This window comes from Aristolochia californica, unplaced genomic scaffold (assembly GCF_029961685.1).
Source record: "Aristolochia californica isolate CCGP_79_NKW_82.1479 unplaced genomic scaffold, dmAriCali1.0.hap1 SCAF_10, whole genome shotgun sequence".
In the NCBI taxonomy this organism is placed as follows: Eukaryota; Viridiplantae; Streptophyta; class Magnoliopsida; order Piperales; family Aristolochiaceae; genus Aristolochia; species Aristolochia californica.
Window position 1 is genome coordinate 4,698,252 of NW_027181771.1, and position 14,910 is coordinate 4,713,161.

Here is a 14,910-nt window from a genome sequence, read left to right on the forward strand (position 1 = left end):
ACATCTCTATTATGTCGTGATATGCAGACGACATGGTGACAAAGAGATTTGCTACTAATCTTCGATGTTTTGTCGTTGCAAAGGCAAGGATCTAGAATACCAAAGGCTACTACAGGATCGTCTCAAAGACTATCAACAATTTGAAGCGAGGTGATTTGTGCTTGGGGCAATGGTGTAGCTAGTGAGATTATAACTATTGTTGGTGGTTTTATAAATGCCAACATTATGCTTATTCAACCTGGGGTGGAGATGGCTAGATACTTCTTGGGACACCTGTTGTAAACATATGGCCGCTCCAAATGAGCCAAGTGACCTGCCTTCCTCTCACACAATACCAGGCGCATGAGATGACAAAAGGAGTCGATGTTGTTGTGAGTAGGCAGCTCTTACACCAGAAGTCAACTCCCTTTGTATCAATTGATCAAAAAACCAATGAAGATCGGCCCTCTTATTAAGAGGCACCACAAAGGAGGGCAACGATTCAAAACAAAGCAAAGTAGTCTTAACCACTCTTGATAGACGAGTCTAGTAATCAGAAGCAAACATGAGTATAATTTCAAGAATAGAAACCAGTAGCAACAACGAGTATAGTTTCAACTATAGATCAGTAAAAGATTTTAACCAACTCATCTTCAATCAGTAGCGATAGATAACAACTCATATATCTTACCACAAGACAATTTATTCATGCATAGAATAGGTGCCAAAGACCAGTATGCAAAACCTACTATTTCATAGAGAAGTCAAGAGAAAAAAAAAAACATATTTTTTTGGATCATTATAGGCAGTCTTCTTCAAATCGAATGCCCTTAAGATCTTCAACTTAGAGTGTAGGAGAGAAGAAAGAAGGGGGAAAGGAGAAGAAATCAAGTGAGGTGAATGAAGAGAGAGGTAAGAGTGGATGAGAGAGAGAGATGGAAACGTAGAGGAGAGAAGAGAGGGGAGAATAATCAAATCTTCTGCCTTAACCTTTATTCATAGATGTTAAAAGTACATAAATTACAAGTACATCATTCACCCTAGAGAGAGTGAAAAAGAGAAAAAAAAAAAAGATATTTACAATAATACCACCTAAGTTTGTCTATGTCTGTCAACAGAGGCTAATCAAGCAAGAAATTCTCAGCACATATATTAAAGTAATTAAAGTTCAAATCAAATTAGCATGTAGAGATTGAATGAGAGGATTAAATGTAATGTTGGACCTTACATCACTAATCATGGTCCACCCCTTATGTGGAGGAGTAACACAATTGAATTTTCGGCGGTTGAGAAAATTATAAGCAAGAGACTATAGACAAATTTATTTTTCTAACAAGTAGGAAAATATTATGCCCCCCTCGTGTCATTGTCCAAATGCACACATCACATATTTTATCCAGAGCTCGAAGATTTGGTGTAGGCAAGTTTGAATGCTTCCAAAAAGCATGAAAGTGATGCATGAATTAGGGGACCGGAATGGCCGGAGTTTGCATGTGCTGAGAACGTGGTAGGGGCCCATGGGCACCGCGACTTGGGCTGTCCAAACTTGTACAAACAACGTATGCCTAATATTAAAACAAATTACGATAAATAAAAACTAACTTACCTAACTAATATTGCAAAGTGTGACATGTTGATAGGTGTGACTCACCGAATTTTTATCTAAATCTATATATGCCTATTCACTCTTGCTCATCTACGTAATGTGGGGGTAATTCTGTCATTTTACTTTCGTCTGTAGCATCTCCAAGCGACACGTCGAGATGCCGCGTGGATTAACTGAACCAATGAAAAAGCTGTAATTACCGCCCAACCGAAAATGGTCCCGCCCTCCTGCGCCCTGTCAAGAGTCAAGTTTGCCAACCAGGGCCGCACCCTACATCAAGTTCGAGCCAAACACGTGTCACATTATTTCACTCACACGTGTCCGTACATGCACGTGTGTTCACACATACTGACTTCTTTATTTGGGAGTTGGGAGGCATTTGGAGTCCAAATGGAGGACTGGGTGAGGGGAGAGTGCATGTGCAGGTGGGACCCAACGACGCAGCGGTTGGTAGTCTAATCGGAACAATCGCATGTGCACTTGATTTGTATATATTTACTGCAAAGTGCAAACCGTTTCAAAAGGGCTCAAAGCGTGAGAACAACAACTTGTCCCTTTCTATCCCTTCTATTTACCAAAAAGTTTAGGCCCACCGACCCATAGATCAGGGTCATCCCCCCCTGTATAAATACCCAACCTCTCCCTCCCTACGACCTCACCACCATCAGACTTCTCTCGCTCTGGGCTTCCCTCATTAGTTCTTCTCCGTCCCACTGATTACAATGGCCGCTTTGGTTGCTCTCTTCCTCCTTGCCTTCTACTCCCACGGTACCTTCGCTGACTACGGCGGGTGGGAGGGCGGTCACGCCACGTTCTACGGTGGAGGCGATGCGTCTGGCACAATGGGTAAGCTTAATTTGCTCCGTTCGTTGCTTGATCGATCTTCTGCAGCATCTATAGTGAGTCTGACATGGTGAGGGTGAATATTGTTGCAGGAGGAGCTTGCGGGTACGGCAACCTGTACAGTCAAGGGTATGGAACGAACACGGCGGCTCTTAGCACTGCTCTCTTCAACAATGGCCTCAGCTGCGGGTCGTGCTACGAGATGCGCTGCAACGATGACCCCAGGTGGTGCCTTCCGGGGAGTATCATCGTCACCGCCACCAACTTCTGCCCTCCCAATTTCGGCCTGTCCAACGACAATGGCGGCTGGTGCAACCCTCCCCTTCAGCACTTCGACTTGGCCGAGCCGGCCTTCCTCCAAATTGCACAATACCGCGCGGGGATTGTCCCAGTGTCCTTCAGAAGGTACTGCTACGTCCACTACCAGCGCTGCGCTCACTTGCTTAGTTTCTAATCTCATTGTTACCTAGCTTGAGTACTAATGATCTCTCGTCTGAAGAACAGGGTAGCCTGCGTGAAGAAGGGAGGCATCAGGTTCACGATAAACGGCCACTCCTACTTCAATTTGGTGCTGATCACGAACGCTGCCGGAGCCGGGGATGTGCATGCGGTGTCCATCAAGGGGTCCCGCACCGGGTGGCAGCCCATGTCTAGGAACTGGGGCCAGAACTGGCAGAGCAACTCTTACCTCAACGGCCAGAGCCTCTCCTTCCAAGTCACCGCCAGCGACGGCAGGACCGTCACCAGCTACAACGTCGCCCCCGCCGGCTGGAGCTTCGGCCAGACTTACGAAGGCGGCCAGTTCTAATATTCCATAACTTAATTAACGCGCTCTAGCGTGAGTATTCTCGTCAAAAGCAGGCACGGGAGCTTACAGAGTAGAGCTCCGGCCGCTTGAACAGCAGAGGTGGATTGGATTTACTACACCCGCATTAAAGTAAAAGGAAGAGTTTTTAAGCATATAGAAGAAGAAGAAGAAAGAAAAATGATTGTATTATAGATTGTTATTACTTGTTACCTCCTTAGTAGTAGTATTGAATTGAATGTCGGAAAAAGGCTCGTATTAATTAGAATTGGAGCCTATTCACTGCAATTGTTGGGTCAAAATGTCATTCAATGACCCTGGAAGCTTGTACTCGTTTTGTTTGAAAAGTCTTATTTATGTTTTCTTCAATTTTTTTTGGAAGCAATGCTGCCAAAGATGGCGACATGTGTGATTGGCCTCTCCTCACAACAAACTTCCAATGAAGATCATATTATTAAACTATTAATATTAACCTTATCTTTCAAATATGGTTATATTTTTAGTAAATATGAAAATTTTATTTTATTAATTTAAATTATAAAATAAAGATAATGATATTATTGTTAATATATAAACTAAATGAATCTTTTAAATAATATATTTATTCTAAAAAAGTCACCAATGTTGGCACGACCAGCACTTCCGATCCCCAATTTAAAAGAGTTAGTTTTAATTTCCATTTCCATTAGTCTTGTAAGGGGGGGGGGGGGGGGGGGGGGGGGGTTAGTTAACAAACTGAAAATTTGATCTTCATCTTTGAAATGGGTGGGTGTTAGTGTGGACAAGTTCATGTCCACTGGAAAACAATTTCTAGTGTTACTGCCCCCAAATGAGGAAAACACAGAAAATAAGAGAATTAGTAACTTGTAAACAGGAAAACGAATATAATACATTTAAGTTATTAATTTATTGATAATATATGGTGTTCTTTAACATACAAAAGTCATGATTAAATAGGAAAAATCTGTCAAATACTAACTATGACAAGTTCTTTCGGTAACAAGTTAAGAATCTTTCGAAGAGGCAGGAGAGAAAATCAACTATATATAAGTGTTTTATATGTTATATTTATCTATTTATTATATTTAATAGAAAATCTAATATTTTAGTAAATGCCAAAAAATAGTAAAATAAATAATTTTAATTGATTTTAGTAAATGCCAATTTTTTTGAAACATTTTAAAAATTTAAGCAAATAAAATGAGTTAATGAAAGCAACTACTTTTTGGGTTAATTACCAGGTGCCCTTTAAATGGCCCGGTGCCCTGGGGACAATCATAGAATCTTCTTTCCAATACTCTCTTTGGTCAAGAAGCTTACCATTCAACCGCCTACAACAATCAAATTTCCTGCTCAAATGTAATTGTGCCTCAAATGTGTTAACATTTTCGTACATTTATGAAAGTGGTGTCCACCCAACTTTGTACCTGGATGATTTAAACCATTTTAAAACCCGGTAAGGGTTGCTTTGAACCTATTCAAACCTTCTTGACCAAGGAGAATAAACATTACATGTTTGCTTATTTGTTTTTTGTGTTTTTTTAATTAGGATTGCTCTTATAGTTGATGGGTAATAATAAGTTGTTTTCAAATTAATTAAGGAGGCAAACATGATTTTTTTTTTTTTTTTTTGGCACTCTGTCTCCGACCCATGGGTTGAAACTCAAATTCCTTCCCGAGGTTTTTAAGGTCGGGTTGGGTTTCTTGTAAAACCTGAACCAATGCCCACCTCTACGAAAACCCAATACTAAAACACGATACATAACTATATTATTATCGTATTAGTCCACTTCAAAATCCAATATACATTAGACCAAAACATAACATGTATTTAGTAACAAGGCCAAAACATTATATCAAACCCCTTAAAGGAAGCAAAAAGGAACCAGTAGTTAGTCGGTATACGCCTCTTAATTATAATAATATTGTCTCAGTCACTTGCTTATAAGTGACATGTGGTTAGTACAGAGCTTGTTGATGCACAATAAAAGGTGCATAGGACGATGTGTTCCCAAGGAATTAAAATTTGGTTGAAGGGTCAAGTAGGGTTGAAACTAGAAAGAAAAGGAAAATTAATGTTCCACGGGTGAGTAGGTCAAGGGTAAATGCTAATGAAATATACTGCAGCCATCGAGTGGTCAGTGCTATTGCAATAAAGAAACTTTAATGACCATTAATCACGCTTTCCTTTTGATACTTCCACAGCTTTAGCCTACTTTATTAATGAATCTTTGATATTTCTATGGTGACAGTCATCGTACCCTGCAGGCCTGCCCACCTCCTCTCTATTAGTCCATACAAAATTATGCATTGTAAGACCAAAAATACATGAACATTACCCCAAGTCCATACAAAATTATACTTAAAAATATTGATTCCAAAGTAAAACTCTCTATAAAACAATTTCCATTAGAATGATAGATTTGAAACTAGAGAAGACTTATTGAAAATTAACTTGTATTTTGAAAATTTAATGGCTCAAGTTCAGCTAAACACAAGCAAGTCTAAAAATAGAATTGAAATACAAGTTCTATTGTACTCGAATCTACAAAAATACAACACAATCTAATAGAGATTTGAAACTAAAGGCTCCGGATTCCTTTGGACTTCCCGCAAATAATTTAATAATCAATGAACATCAGGCCAGATAATAAGCTCAAATTAGATAATGCCAAAGAGTATTTATCTCCTCAGTCTCAATTTTTATGTTAAAATAATGTCATCATACATCAATCCTCTTGTGGTTACTCATCTAATAGAATGGTTGGTTTGAAAAAAAGAATAAGCGTCTTATTTGGGCTGCACAAACTATTATGCTATCCATGAATGTTCTTCAATGTTGGAAGATGGGCCCAATCCCATAAGACCAAGGAATGCCCACATATCCAAGTATGTTAGAAGATGGGCCCAAGCCTATAAGATATGGACCCACTATGATCACGTGAGGTGGCATTATAAATCTTACACAATAAGAAGTCTTACATAAGAAGAAATTTTATAGAACCACAATTATTATGGAAGGAGGTCTCACAGAAGAATTTTAGTTTAAAGGTGTTTTAATCATATAAGTCTTCTATTTATATTGGGTTATTTAATTATGCTAGAACTTATCTTTAAGTATTAGAGTTTGGGTGTAATTGAGACAAAGGTAGTTTAATTGTAATTGGACTCTACTACTTTCCTCTGTTATAAATAGAGGTTCATGTACTCTGATTATAATAAGTCAATGAAGTATTTCTCTTTTTCATAAATTCAACATTCAATATTATTGTTGTTCTTAATGTTTATTTTCTTATTAGTCAAATGTCTTCTAGTGCCTTATAAAATCATATACCATTCTCAAGATTATTTACAAATACATCTCCTTTTCCATTACCTCCTCGTCTGTTTGGGTATGTTTCCTTTGTGCATAATACTTCAAAGATCCAAAACAAAGTCAGTCCTAAAGTTGTTAAAAGTTACTCCCTTGGTCACTCTAAAACTCAAAAAGGGTATGTTTGTTATTCTCTGTCTATGAGAAGTTTATTTTAGTGGATGCCACTTTTTTTTTTTTTTTTTTTTTGAACAACCCTTCTATTCTAGTGTTGTTCTTTTAGGGTTTGATCCTTTTACAAGGATACCAAGATCTTTTATTCCACAACATTAGCCTATTGTACATGATGAGCAGCCTCCTGAGATCCCCTCTACCACTGGTAATCACTCTCTTGTGGAGTCCTTTGATGTTTCTTAGGTAAGTTTTCCTCCATCTTCTCTTGTTATGTTTGGTCCACCATACGATACTAAGCCTATTGGCTTATGTAAGAAGCCTTACTCATCTACCACTCATCCTCTTGTACATTTTTATCCATACACATATTGCATTTTAGTTGTGTCACTTTTTTGGCAGCCTTGTGTTCCTCTTGTATCCCTACCATTTATGAAGAGACTACTTGTGATCCAAGGTGGAAAACTGTCATGGATGAGAAGAAGCAAGCTATGTATCTCATTAACACTTGGGGATTATCCTTACTTTCATATGCAAACCAGGAATGGGCTACTGATGGGTATTTATTTTATAATATAATCCAGATGGAATAATTGCTTGCTATAAAGCACAATTAGTGGCCAAAGGGAATACTCAATCATATGACATTGACTAGGATGAAATTTTATTACCAGAGGCTAAGCTGAATCTGTTATGTGTTTTCTTATACTTTCTTGCCAATTTTAAATGGATATTTTTTTAGCTCGAGGTTAAAAATGACTTTCTTCATGGTAATTTATCTATGAAAGTCTATAAGGGTCAACCACCTGGTTATGTGGTTGAGGTGGAGAAAGTATGACATCTCGTGAAGACAATTTATGGGATAAAATATGTTGGCCGAGGTGGTTTCTCAAGAGGGGTAACTTGAGATTTAAAGTTAAAATTTTGGTCCTGATATGAAAAACTAAAGTGAATCAATTAATAAAACACACACCACAATTAGAAGATTAAATAATTTTTTTTCTCAATGTTCCCCTATTGGTACTCACTGCTGAAGAACCCATACTTGGAAAATTTTCACTAATAAGCTCTATTAGCTAAAATCTGATACAAAAGATATTTTGTCTTTCTTTTTAGCCACATAAATACCCAATAACACAAAATAAATCTCTCCTCGAAAGTTACAATTAGATTATAGCTCTAGTAAGCTTCCCTTTCTAGATTTCAGGTTTTAGACAACCTTTAAGAAAAAAAATAAAAAATACACGTAGAAAAAGGAAACTTACACCCTTTTGGAATGGAGAGACAACCTTCTCCTAGTGATTTCCAAGCCTCCAATCATTTGATACATAAGAGAGGAAAATGATGGAGCTTGAATACTAGGATGTAGAGTGATTTTTGGAGAGAAAGGTATTTCTAGAAAAAATTATATAACTCAATTTCTCTCAAAATGGGTTTGTGAATGATTTTCAAGTGAATAATGTAGTTGAATGTAATAAATTACCAATAAATGCTCATACTATTGTTTCTAACAACTTTGAAGGGGTATTTATAGTTTTCACACGCGAACTAGCTGTCATACTTGTAGGGGTATGCATGGAATAAGATAAAAAGGGAAAAATATATTTTTGTAAATGCATGTAGAAGGATAAAAAATGAAGTCAAAGAGATAAGAAGGGATGAGGAGTTTTTGGAAAGAGAGAGAGAAAGAGAGACGGAGAGGGAGCTTGACAAAGGAAAGAAGAAGAAGAAGCAGAGAAGGGAACTCTGATTTCTGCATCAACCCTTCTCTTCATTTCCTCCATATTTCATGTTCCCCTCATTAAAGTTTTTCCCCTTTCTATCAACTTAGTTTGGTATTGGTGTGAACTTTTGATGGATTGTTTATCTATAGTGTTACGGTTCTAAATTCTTCTATATACATTATCTGTTTTGCCTTATCTTGAGCGTGAACAAAAAGGGGTTTCAGTATGGAAAATGATGATTTTTTTTTGTTGATTATACATATATCTACACTTTTCAATTTTGTATTCCAAATCCTATTTACTTGTGTATATTTTTAGGTGACAATAAACTCTTCATATGGTAGTTGTTTTGTGTGTTGCAGTTTGTTTCGTGGTTCAATCTCTGTGACAATTCGATATTATTCTATTTGTTAACGAGGGAAGCTAATTGGTAAATTTTTAGTTGTCTCCTTCACACTGTCAATCTGGTTGTGTGAGCCATTTTTTATGACACTATCATGCATGGAATTATGATATACTCCATTAACTACGGTTGTGTGCTATCCATTTAAAATTTTAAGGATCTTCTTAGAGTATGTACTATAGATTTTATTGTGTGGATGCCACCAATTAATTCTTTTGTTACATTTTGTTAGTGTGGAACTTGTTTCCAATATGGATAATAGGTTAGCTATTTGTTGCACCATCTTGTTGTTGCTTGCTATTGGATACATGTGAATAAGGTATAACAAATTGTCTTTTACTATTTCACTAACATGTAGTGATCTATCATATAGTGAAGGTCCATGGAATTGTAACTTTTTTTTAAGAGACATCGATGTGTGTAGGGGTGGCATGGCCAGTAAATAAGGAAAATTTCCATAGAGATGGTAAAGAGTTGTAATTATGCAAGCTAGTGTATGTCCTCTTATGTCTTTTTCCTTTTGAAGCATGTAGCCTTAAGGGCATCGTAGTCATTGTAAGCACCTTCATATAACTATAAATACAGCCTCAAGGCATGGGGTAGAGCATTCAAGCCTCTTCCTCTTGGCTCAAATTCGTCCTTATTACTCTCTCTCTTTTCCTTTTCTTTCTCTCCCATGGTTTCTTCTTTCCTCTCTCCCAAGAGCTAGCATTACTTTCTTTTTTCCTTCCCTTGAGATCTTTTGTATTAATGTTTTGCCCCTAGAAATCATCATGGTATCAGAGTGGGCAAATATATGAGATGGCAAAGGAGAAAAAGATGGAGAAGATAGGGAAGAAGAAGAAAAAGAAGAAGGAAAAGAAAAAGAAAAAAGAGGAGTTTCTCGTTTTTCTTTAAGTCTTCTTTTCCAAATCCTATTTTTGATGAGATATTTCATTCTCCTAAATTATGTTTAATATAGAAAATTTTATACCATTGGAAAGATAATTGAGTCTAGTTTCAAAATAAAAGAGAATTTTTCAAATCAGATTTTTCTAGAAAGTGAAATTGACATTTGAATCAATAAGGTCAAGCAGTAGAGAAGTTTCGTGTAGCAACAGAAAGCCTCAATTTTCTAAATGGTCTGTACCAACATGACTAAGAATTAATATTGAGAATTATATCTCAAAGGAAATATATTTGATTCTACTTTCTATCCCAATAAGCTATTTCTCCATCTATTTTTTCTAGAAAGTTTACATTGGAAGAATCCAAGGTCATGTTGGTATCCTGTTGGATGCGAAATCTAAATTTAAGCCAATTTTTTTGCTTCAATTTTTGAATTGCTAATGTTGGTTAAGTGTCCTATTTGTTTTCAAAATCTAGTCGAGATTTTACCAACTTGAGTATCTTTCTTAGTTTAATTTATTTTCTTTGATCTCATCATCCATTAATTTTTGTAGGATAAGTCTTTCCCCATATGAGTTTAGTTTCCTTTTTTGACAAAGTCTGATAATTTTGAATTAGATGGTCTTGTTTACTCATTCTAAATTTCAAATATTAGTGTCCTAAACCTCCCTTATTCTAAAAATTATCTCTTGAATATTTTCTTTGCAAAGTGGTCAAGTTGTGTTAAAAAAGTAATTACCATACATCGATTCGATCAGCCCCAACCTGTGTACTAGATTACGTCATTCTAACTCCTCTATTTGGTATTGCATTGTTTTTCTTAAATAGCATTAAATATCTATTTTTTTGCTGGTAGTTAGTTTCCTTTCTTGTTAAGCCCAATTTGACATCGAGACCTATTGCCTTGCCTCTCCATCTTCTCTTCCTGTTTCTGTTCTTCTCCTTGTCTGTTTTTCTTCTTCTTCTCTTTCAAATTCCAGCAACGCAAACACCCGATTATTCATCAACCAAGTACGTTCAATTAAAACATCAACCATACCACATTTGTATGTGTTACCCCTCTTAGGTCAGATGTCATTACTGTTGAATTTAGGACCCCATGAATAATACCTTGAGCAAGGGGAGAGAGCAAGAAAAAAGGGAAAAAGAGAGAGGCTCTCAAGTAGAGAGAGAAGAGAAGGAAAATAAAGGAGATTAGAGAAAGACCACTTCACACGAGAGAGAAGAGAAGGAAAATAAAGGAGATTAGAGAAAGACCACTTCACACGAGAGAGAAGAAAAAAAAGAAGGGACTTGCTTGATATTTTCGAGTTACAATCACCCCTATTTATAGTTGAGGAAGTGATAGAGTCCATGTACAACTAACTTTAGGACTCCTAATTACATTCCAACTAGAACTCTCTAAGATAAGCTTATTATGATAAGATTACATTATTTATTTAAGAGACTAATTTAACTCAACTACAAACACCTTCTTTAAGGACGTGAATCAAGCTAGAGAGTTAGCTCGTGGTTTTATCTTGTGGGTCCCACATGATCTTCCAGCTCATGTAGATAGAGGTACCAGCTCGTAATATCCGTGTGGGTCCCGCTTGATCTTCTAATCTTCTATTCTATTTCAGCACATGTTCCTTATCTCTTAGCTCAAGCCACTTTGTATGAGGACTCTTATTGACACCTTTCGAGCTCATGGTGGGTCCCACCAACTTGTGTAGCCATGGTGGGTCCCACAGTGTAACAAATACTTTGTCCCATAATTGACTTATGCTTAAGAGATTGTAGTTGAAACCTTTTTAAAAATAATACATCATCTATTGTACGATAGAGGTCCATGCCTATTGTTCTAGTCCCATTGATGCGGCCTTGCCCATTTCCAGACTACCCCTCCTTGTAGTCTTAGTGTGTGAATAGACTCTTGTTAGTATGTCTTGAACACCCACTGTCTAGTAACCAAGTTTTTCTTCTTCCTTGACCTTTCAGACACATTTCCTATAATTTTGACCTGCATTCACAAACATTCTTTGTTGGTGTAGTCCCCTTTGAGTGGGTTCATGCCAATTAGTCCTTTTCTTTTGCCAAATGTGTTGGCTTTGTCCCTTTTTATATTTCTACCAAAAATCAATGTTGGCACGACTTTTCTTACCACAGTAAAATAATGCAATGATATTTATTTTCTGTGATGTTTATGTAATGTTTCTTGAGAGATGTTCCTTTTTCTTAGGCTCTTTACCTTTACCATTTTCTTCCTTGCCGGGCACCTTCTTGACTTTTTGGTCAGCTGAGGTGCTATGTTTGTTATTTGGAGTGCAACATATGTCAAAGACTTCAACTATGGTAGGTTTAATAAACTAGTCTTTCAAGTTTCCTAGACTAGCATTTTCAATGTAGCCTAAACCTTCTTTATCTTGTGCAACTCTTTGAAATTGGATCAATGCATTCAACCTATTATGACTCAAGAAAAATTTCTCCTAATCGGAGTTTATACAATCTGTCTCTTGCTAAGGATGCTTCCTTGGCTTTTAAAGTCTTATTCTCATCAACGCACTCACAATGATCATGTAATTTTTCATGACATAGTTAGTTATACCTTCTCATTGAGTAGTTTGACTAGTGTTGGAAGATAGGCCCAAGCCCACACATCCAAGTGTGTTAGAAGATGGGCTCAAACCCATAAGACCAAGGAAGACTCCACATCCAAGAGATGTGGAAGATGAGCTCAAGGCCCATCGACCGAGGAGAAGGCCCATAAGCCCATACAGTGATGTCAAGATGGTAAATAAAGAGTCACCTCATAGATATGACATTGATGTAATTAATTTAAATTTCAGGGGTATTATTATAATATTGTAGTTTTGTTACTCTATAAATTGAGTTTCAGGGGGAGATTAGGATACAATTCCATAACCCTTTTTGTCTTTTTTCCTAAAAATCAACATGGTATCAGAGCATTGGTTTTCAGGACTCACAAGTATGGTTTTTAGGATTCCGTCAACCCATTTTTTTATGTTTTTCTTTCTCATATTGGTGATTTCTCTAACTTCATTTTTTTTATATTCGTTTACTGTTGGCAACGTGGATTTTTGTCACTTTCGGTTGTTTCTGTAATGTCTCCTTCCCCATTCGCAACACTATAGTTGCGACACTGTTGGATGATCTGATCCATCGAATTTGGAGATAATAGAAAAGAGTTGGCTGGAGAATAAAGAGGGTTGATACAAAGATGGCCTCCGCATTGGCCATCAGGTGGCGTATACAATCGCGCAAACTATGAACATGTTTATTATTGTTGAATTTATGGAAAAGATAAATACTTCATTGACTTCATTAATTTATTATAATTAGATTACATGAACCTCTATTTATAATAGAGCCAATTACAATAAAACTACCTTTGTCCTAATTATACCTAAACTCTAACACTTAAAAATAAGTCCTAACATAATTAAATAACTCAATATAGATAAAAGACAAACATAACTCAAACTATAACTCTTCTAGGATGTGACAGATTGAGCTTTAGGGGGGAGGGTTAGGATACAAGTCCATAACACTTTTCTTCCTCCTGTTTTCTCCAAATGAGTGTCTCTCTCTCTTTCTCCATGAGCTAAATCCATGGAGTCCTGAAAATCAATAACTAGCTCTTCATGCTTAAGTATTAATGAGTCTAGCCTAACAACTACATCATTATTAAAAGCATTTAAGTTATCTTTTTTAATTCTGTCTATAATTTTACATCTTAGTCAATTTTCTATTCTTGATTAGAAAAAAATTACATTTTTCGATACGCTTTTCTATAGTACATTCATCATTTTCTAGTTTAGAGCATACCTCTTCTTCTAATACCACGACGACCAAGTTTGCAACTTCTTCCTCTTGGGCTTCATTCTTTGAACCGAGGAGTGCTTCATCTCATGCTTCAACTCTCAAGGACTTTTTTTTGGACGATATTGTTTCCTTCTTCATTGGACAGTCAACAATGAAGTGAGTTTTGCTTTCATATTTCAAGCATTTGTTGTTGTCTTTTAGAGTTGTTTCTCCTCCTTTCTACCCTTTTCTTTCCATAAACCTCAAAAATTATTTTAAATTTCTTGAAAAACAAACCTATTTCATTATCCAAATCAGTTTTGTGCTTAGTCTCATCAGTTTCCTTAACTGCAAGAGCATTTGATACCTTCTTTTGTTTCTCATATTCTTTTTCAAATTCCTTCAAGCTCATTTCATAAGTGAGAAGACTATGCGTAAGCTCATCGAGTGTAAATGGTTTTATTGTTTTTATTTCATTGATGATTATTACCTTTGGCATCCATTTCTTGGGGAGACTCCTAAGAATTTGGTTAACTTTTTGTTCAACTGTGAAGGTGGTGTCCAACATAGCTAGTTTAGTTGGGATAAATCTTTTACTCATGCTTTCTATGGTCTCTCCTATCTTAGGAGTTAGGGAAGGGTGGGGGGATGGTGGGGTTGATTAAACTTTAACAATTTACACAAAAACATCTATTGCACCAAAATTTCTATAGTGGTTTACAATCACCACTATTTTATTTTGTTACTCCAGTTCCCGGGAGGCCTTGACATAAAAAAACCAAACAACATCTACTGATTAGAACTGCAATGGTTGAATTTCAACACCATAATAGGTATAAGCACCTAGACTCAAAATGATTTTTACAATATAAAACAAGTCAATATAGTCTTATTTGTTTACTAGCAAGGATTACTTATTTACAATTAAGCTCACAAATGCCTCTTAATAAACATATATCAAATTTACAAGCAATAACAGAAAAAATCCTAGGTGAAACTACAAATTTGATTAGCAACATTAGAATAGATATTAAAATGAATTCATATGATGTTAACTAAACTGATATTTTGATGTGAAAAACAAAAGCTCAAGCAGAAAGTATAATCAAAACTTCAATCACTTTAAGAAAGTATTCAAGAGATATAAAAATAGATGTTGGAATACTTACCTATTCGAAGATATTCTTGTGTAGGAGACTTCAATATCAGATTAAAAAAAATCCAAGCTCAAGAAATCACTAAATATGACATGGTTTAAAATTTCGTTAATGAAGTTGTTGTTAGGCTTGGAAACAAATTGGGTATTTATAAGATAAAATCCCGGTTAAAAAATTAGTCATTGCCCATGTTCCTACCTCTTGTGCAAATAATTGA

General features: G+C 36.2%; 1 protein-coding gene across 1 annotated transcript; it reads left to right on the forward strand.

Annotated features, from left to right (window-relative positions):
• The first annotated feature begins 2,226 nt into the window (after positions 1 to 2,226).
• LOC137934294 (expansin-A8-like) lies at positions 2,227 to 3,602 on the forward strand. The gene is made up of 3 exons (XM_068778581.1): positions 2,227 to 2,431; positions 2,521 to 2,833; positions 2,933 to 3,602. The coding sequence occupies exons 1-3, from the start codon at positions 2,308 to 2,310 to the stop codon at positions 3,234 to 3,236; spliced, it is 741 nt and encodes a 246-aa protein (XP_068634682.1). The 5' UTR covers positions 2,227 to 2,307; the 3' UTR covers positions 3,237 to 3,602.
• Positions 3,603 to 14,910: the final 11,308 nt, after the last annotated feature.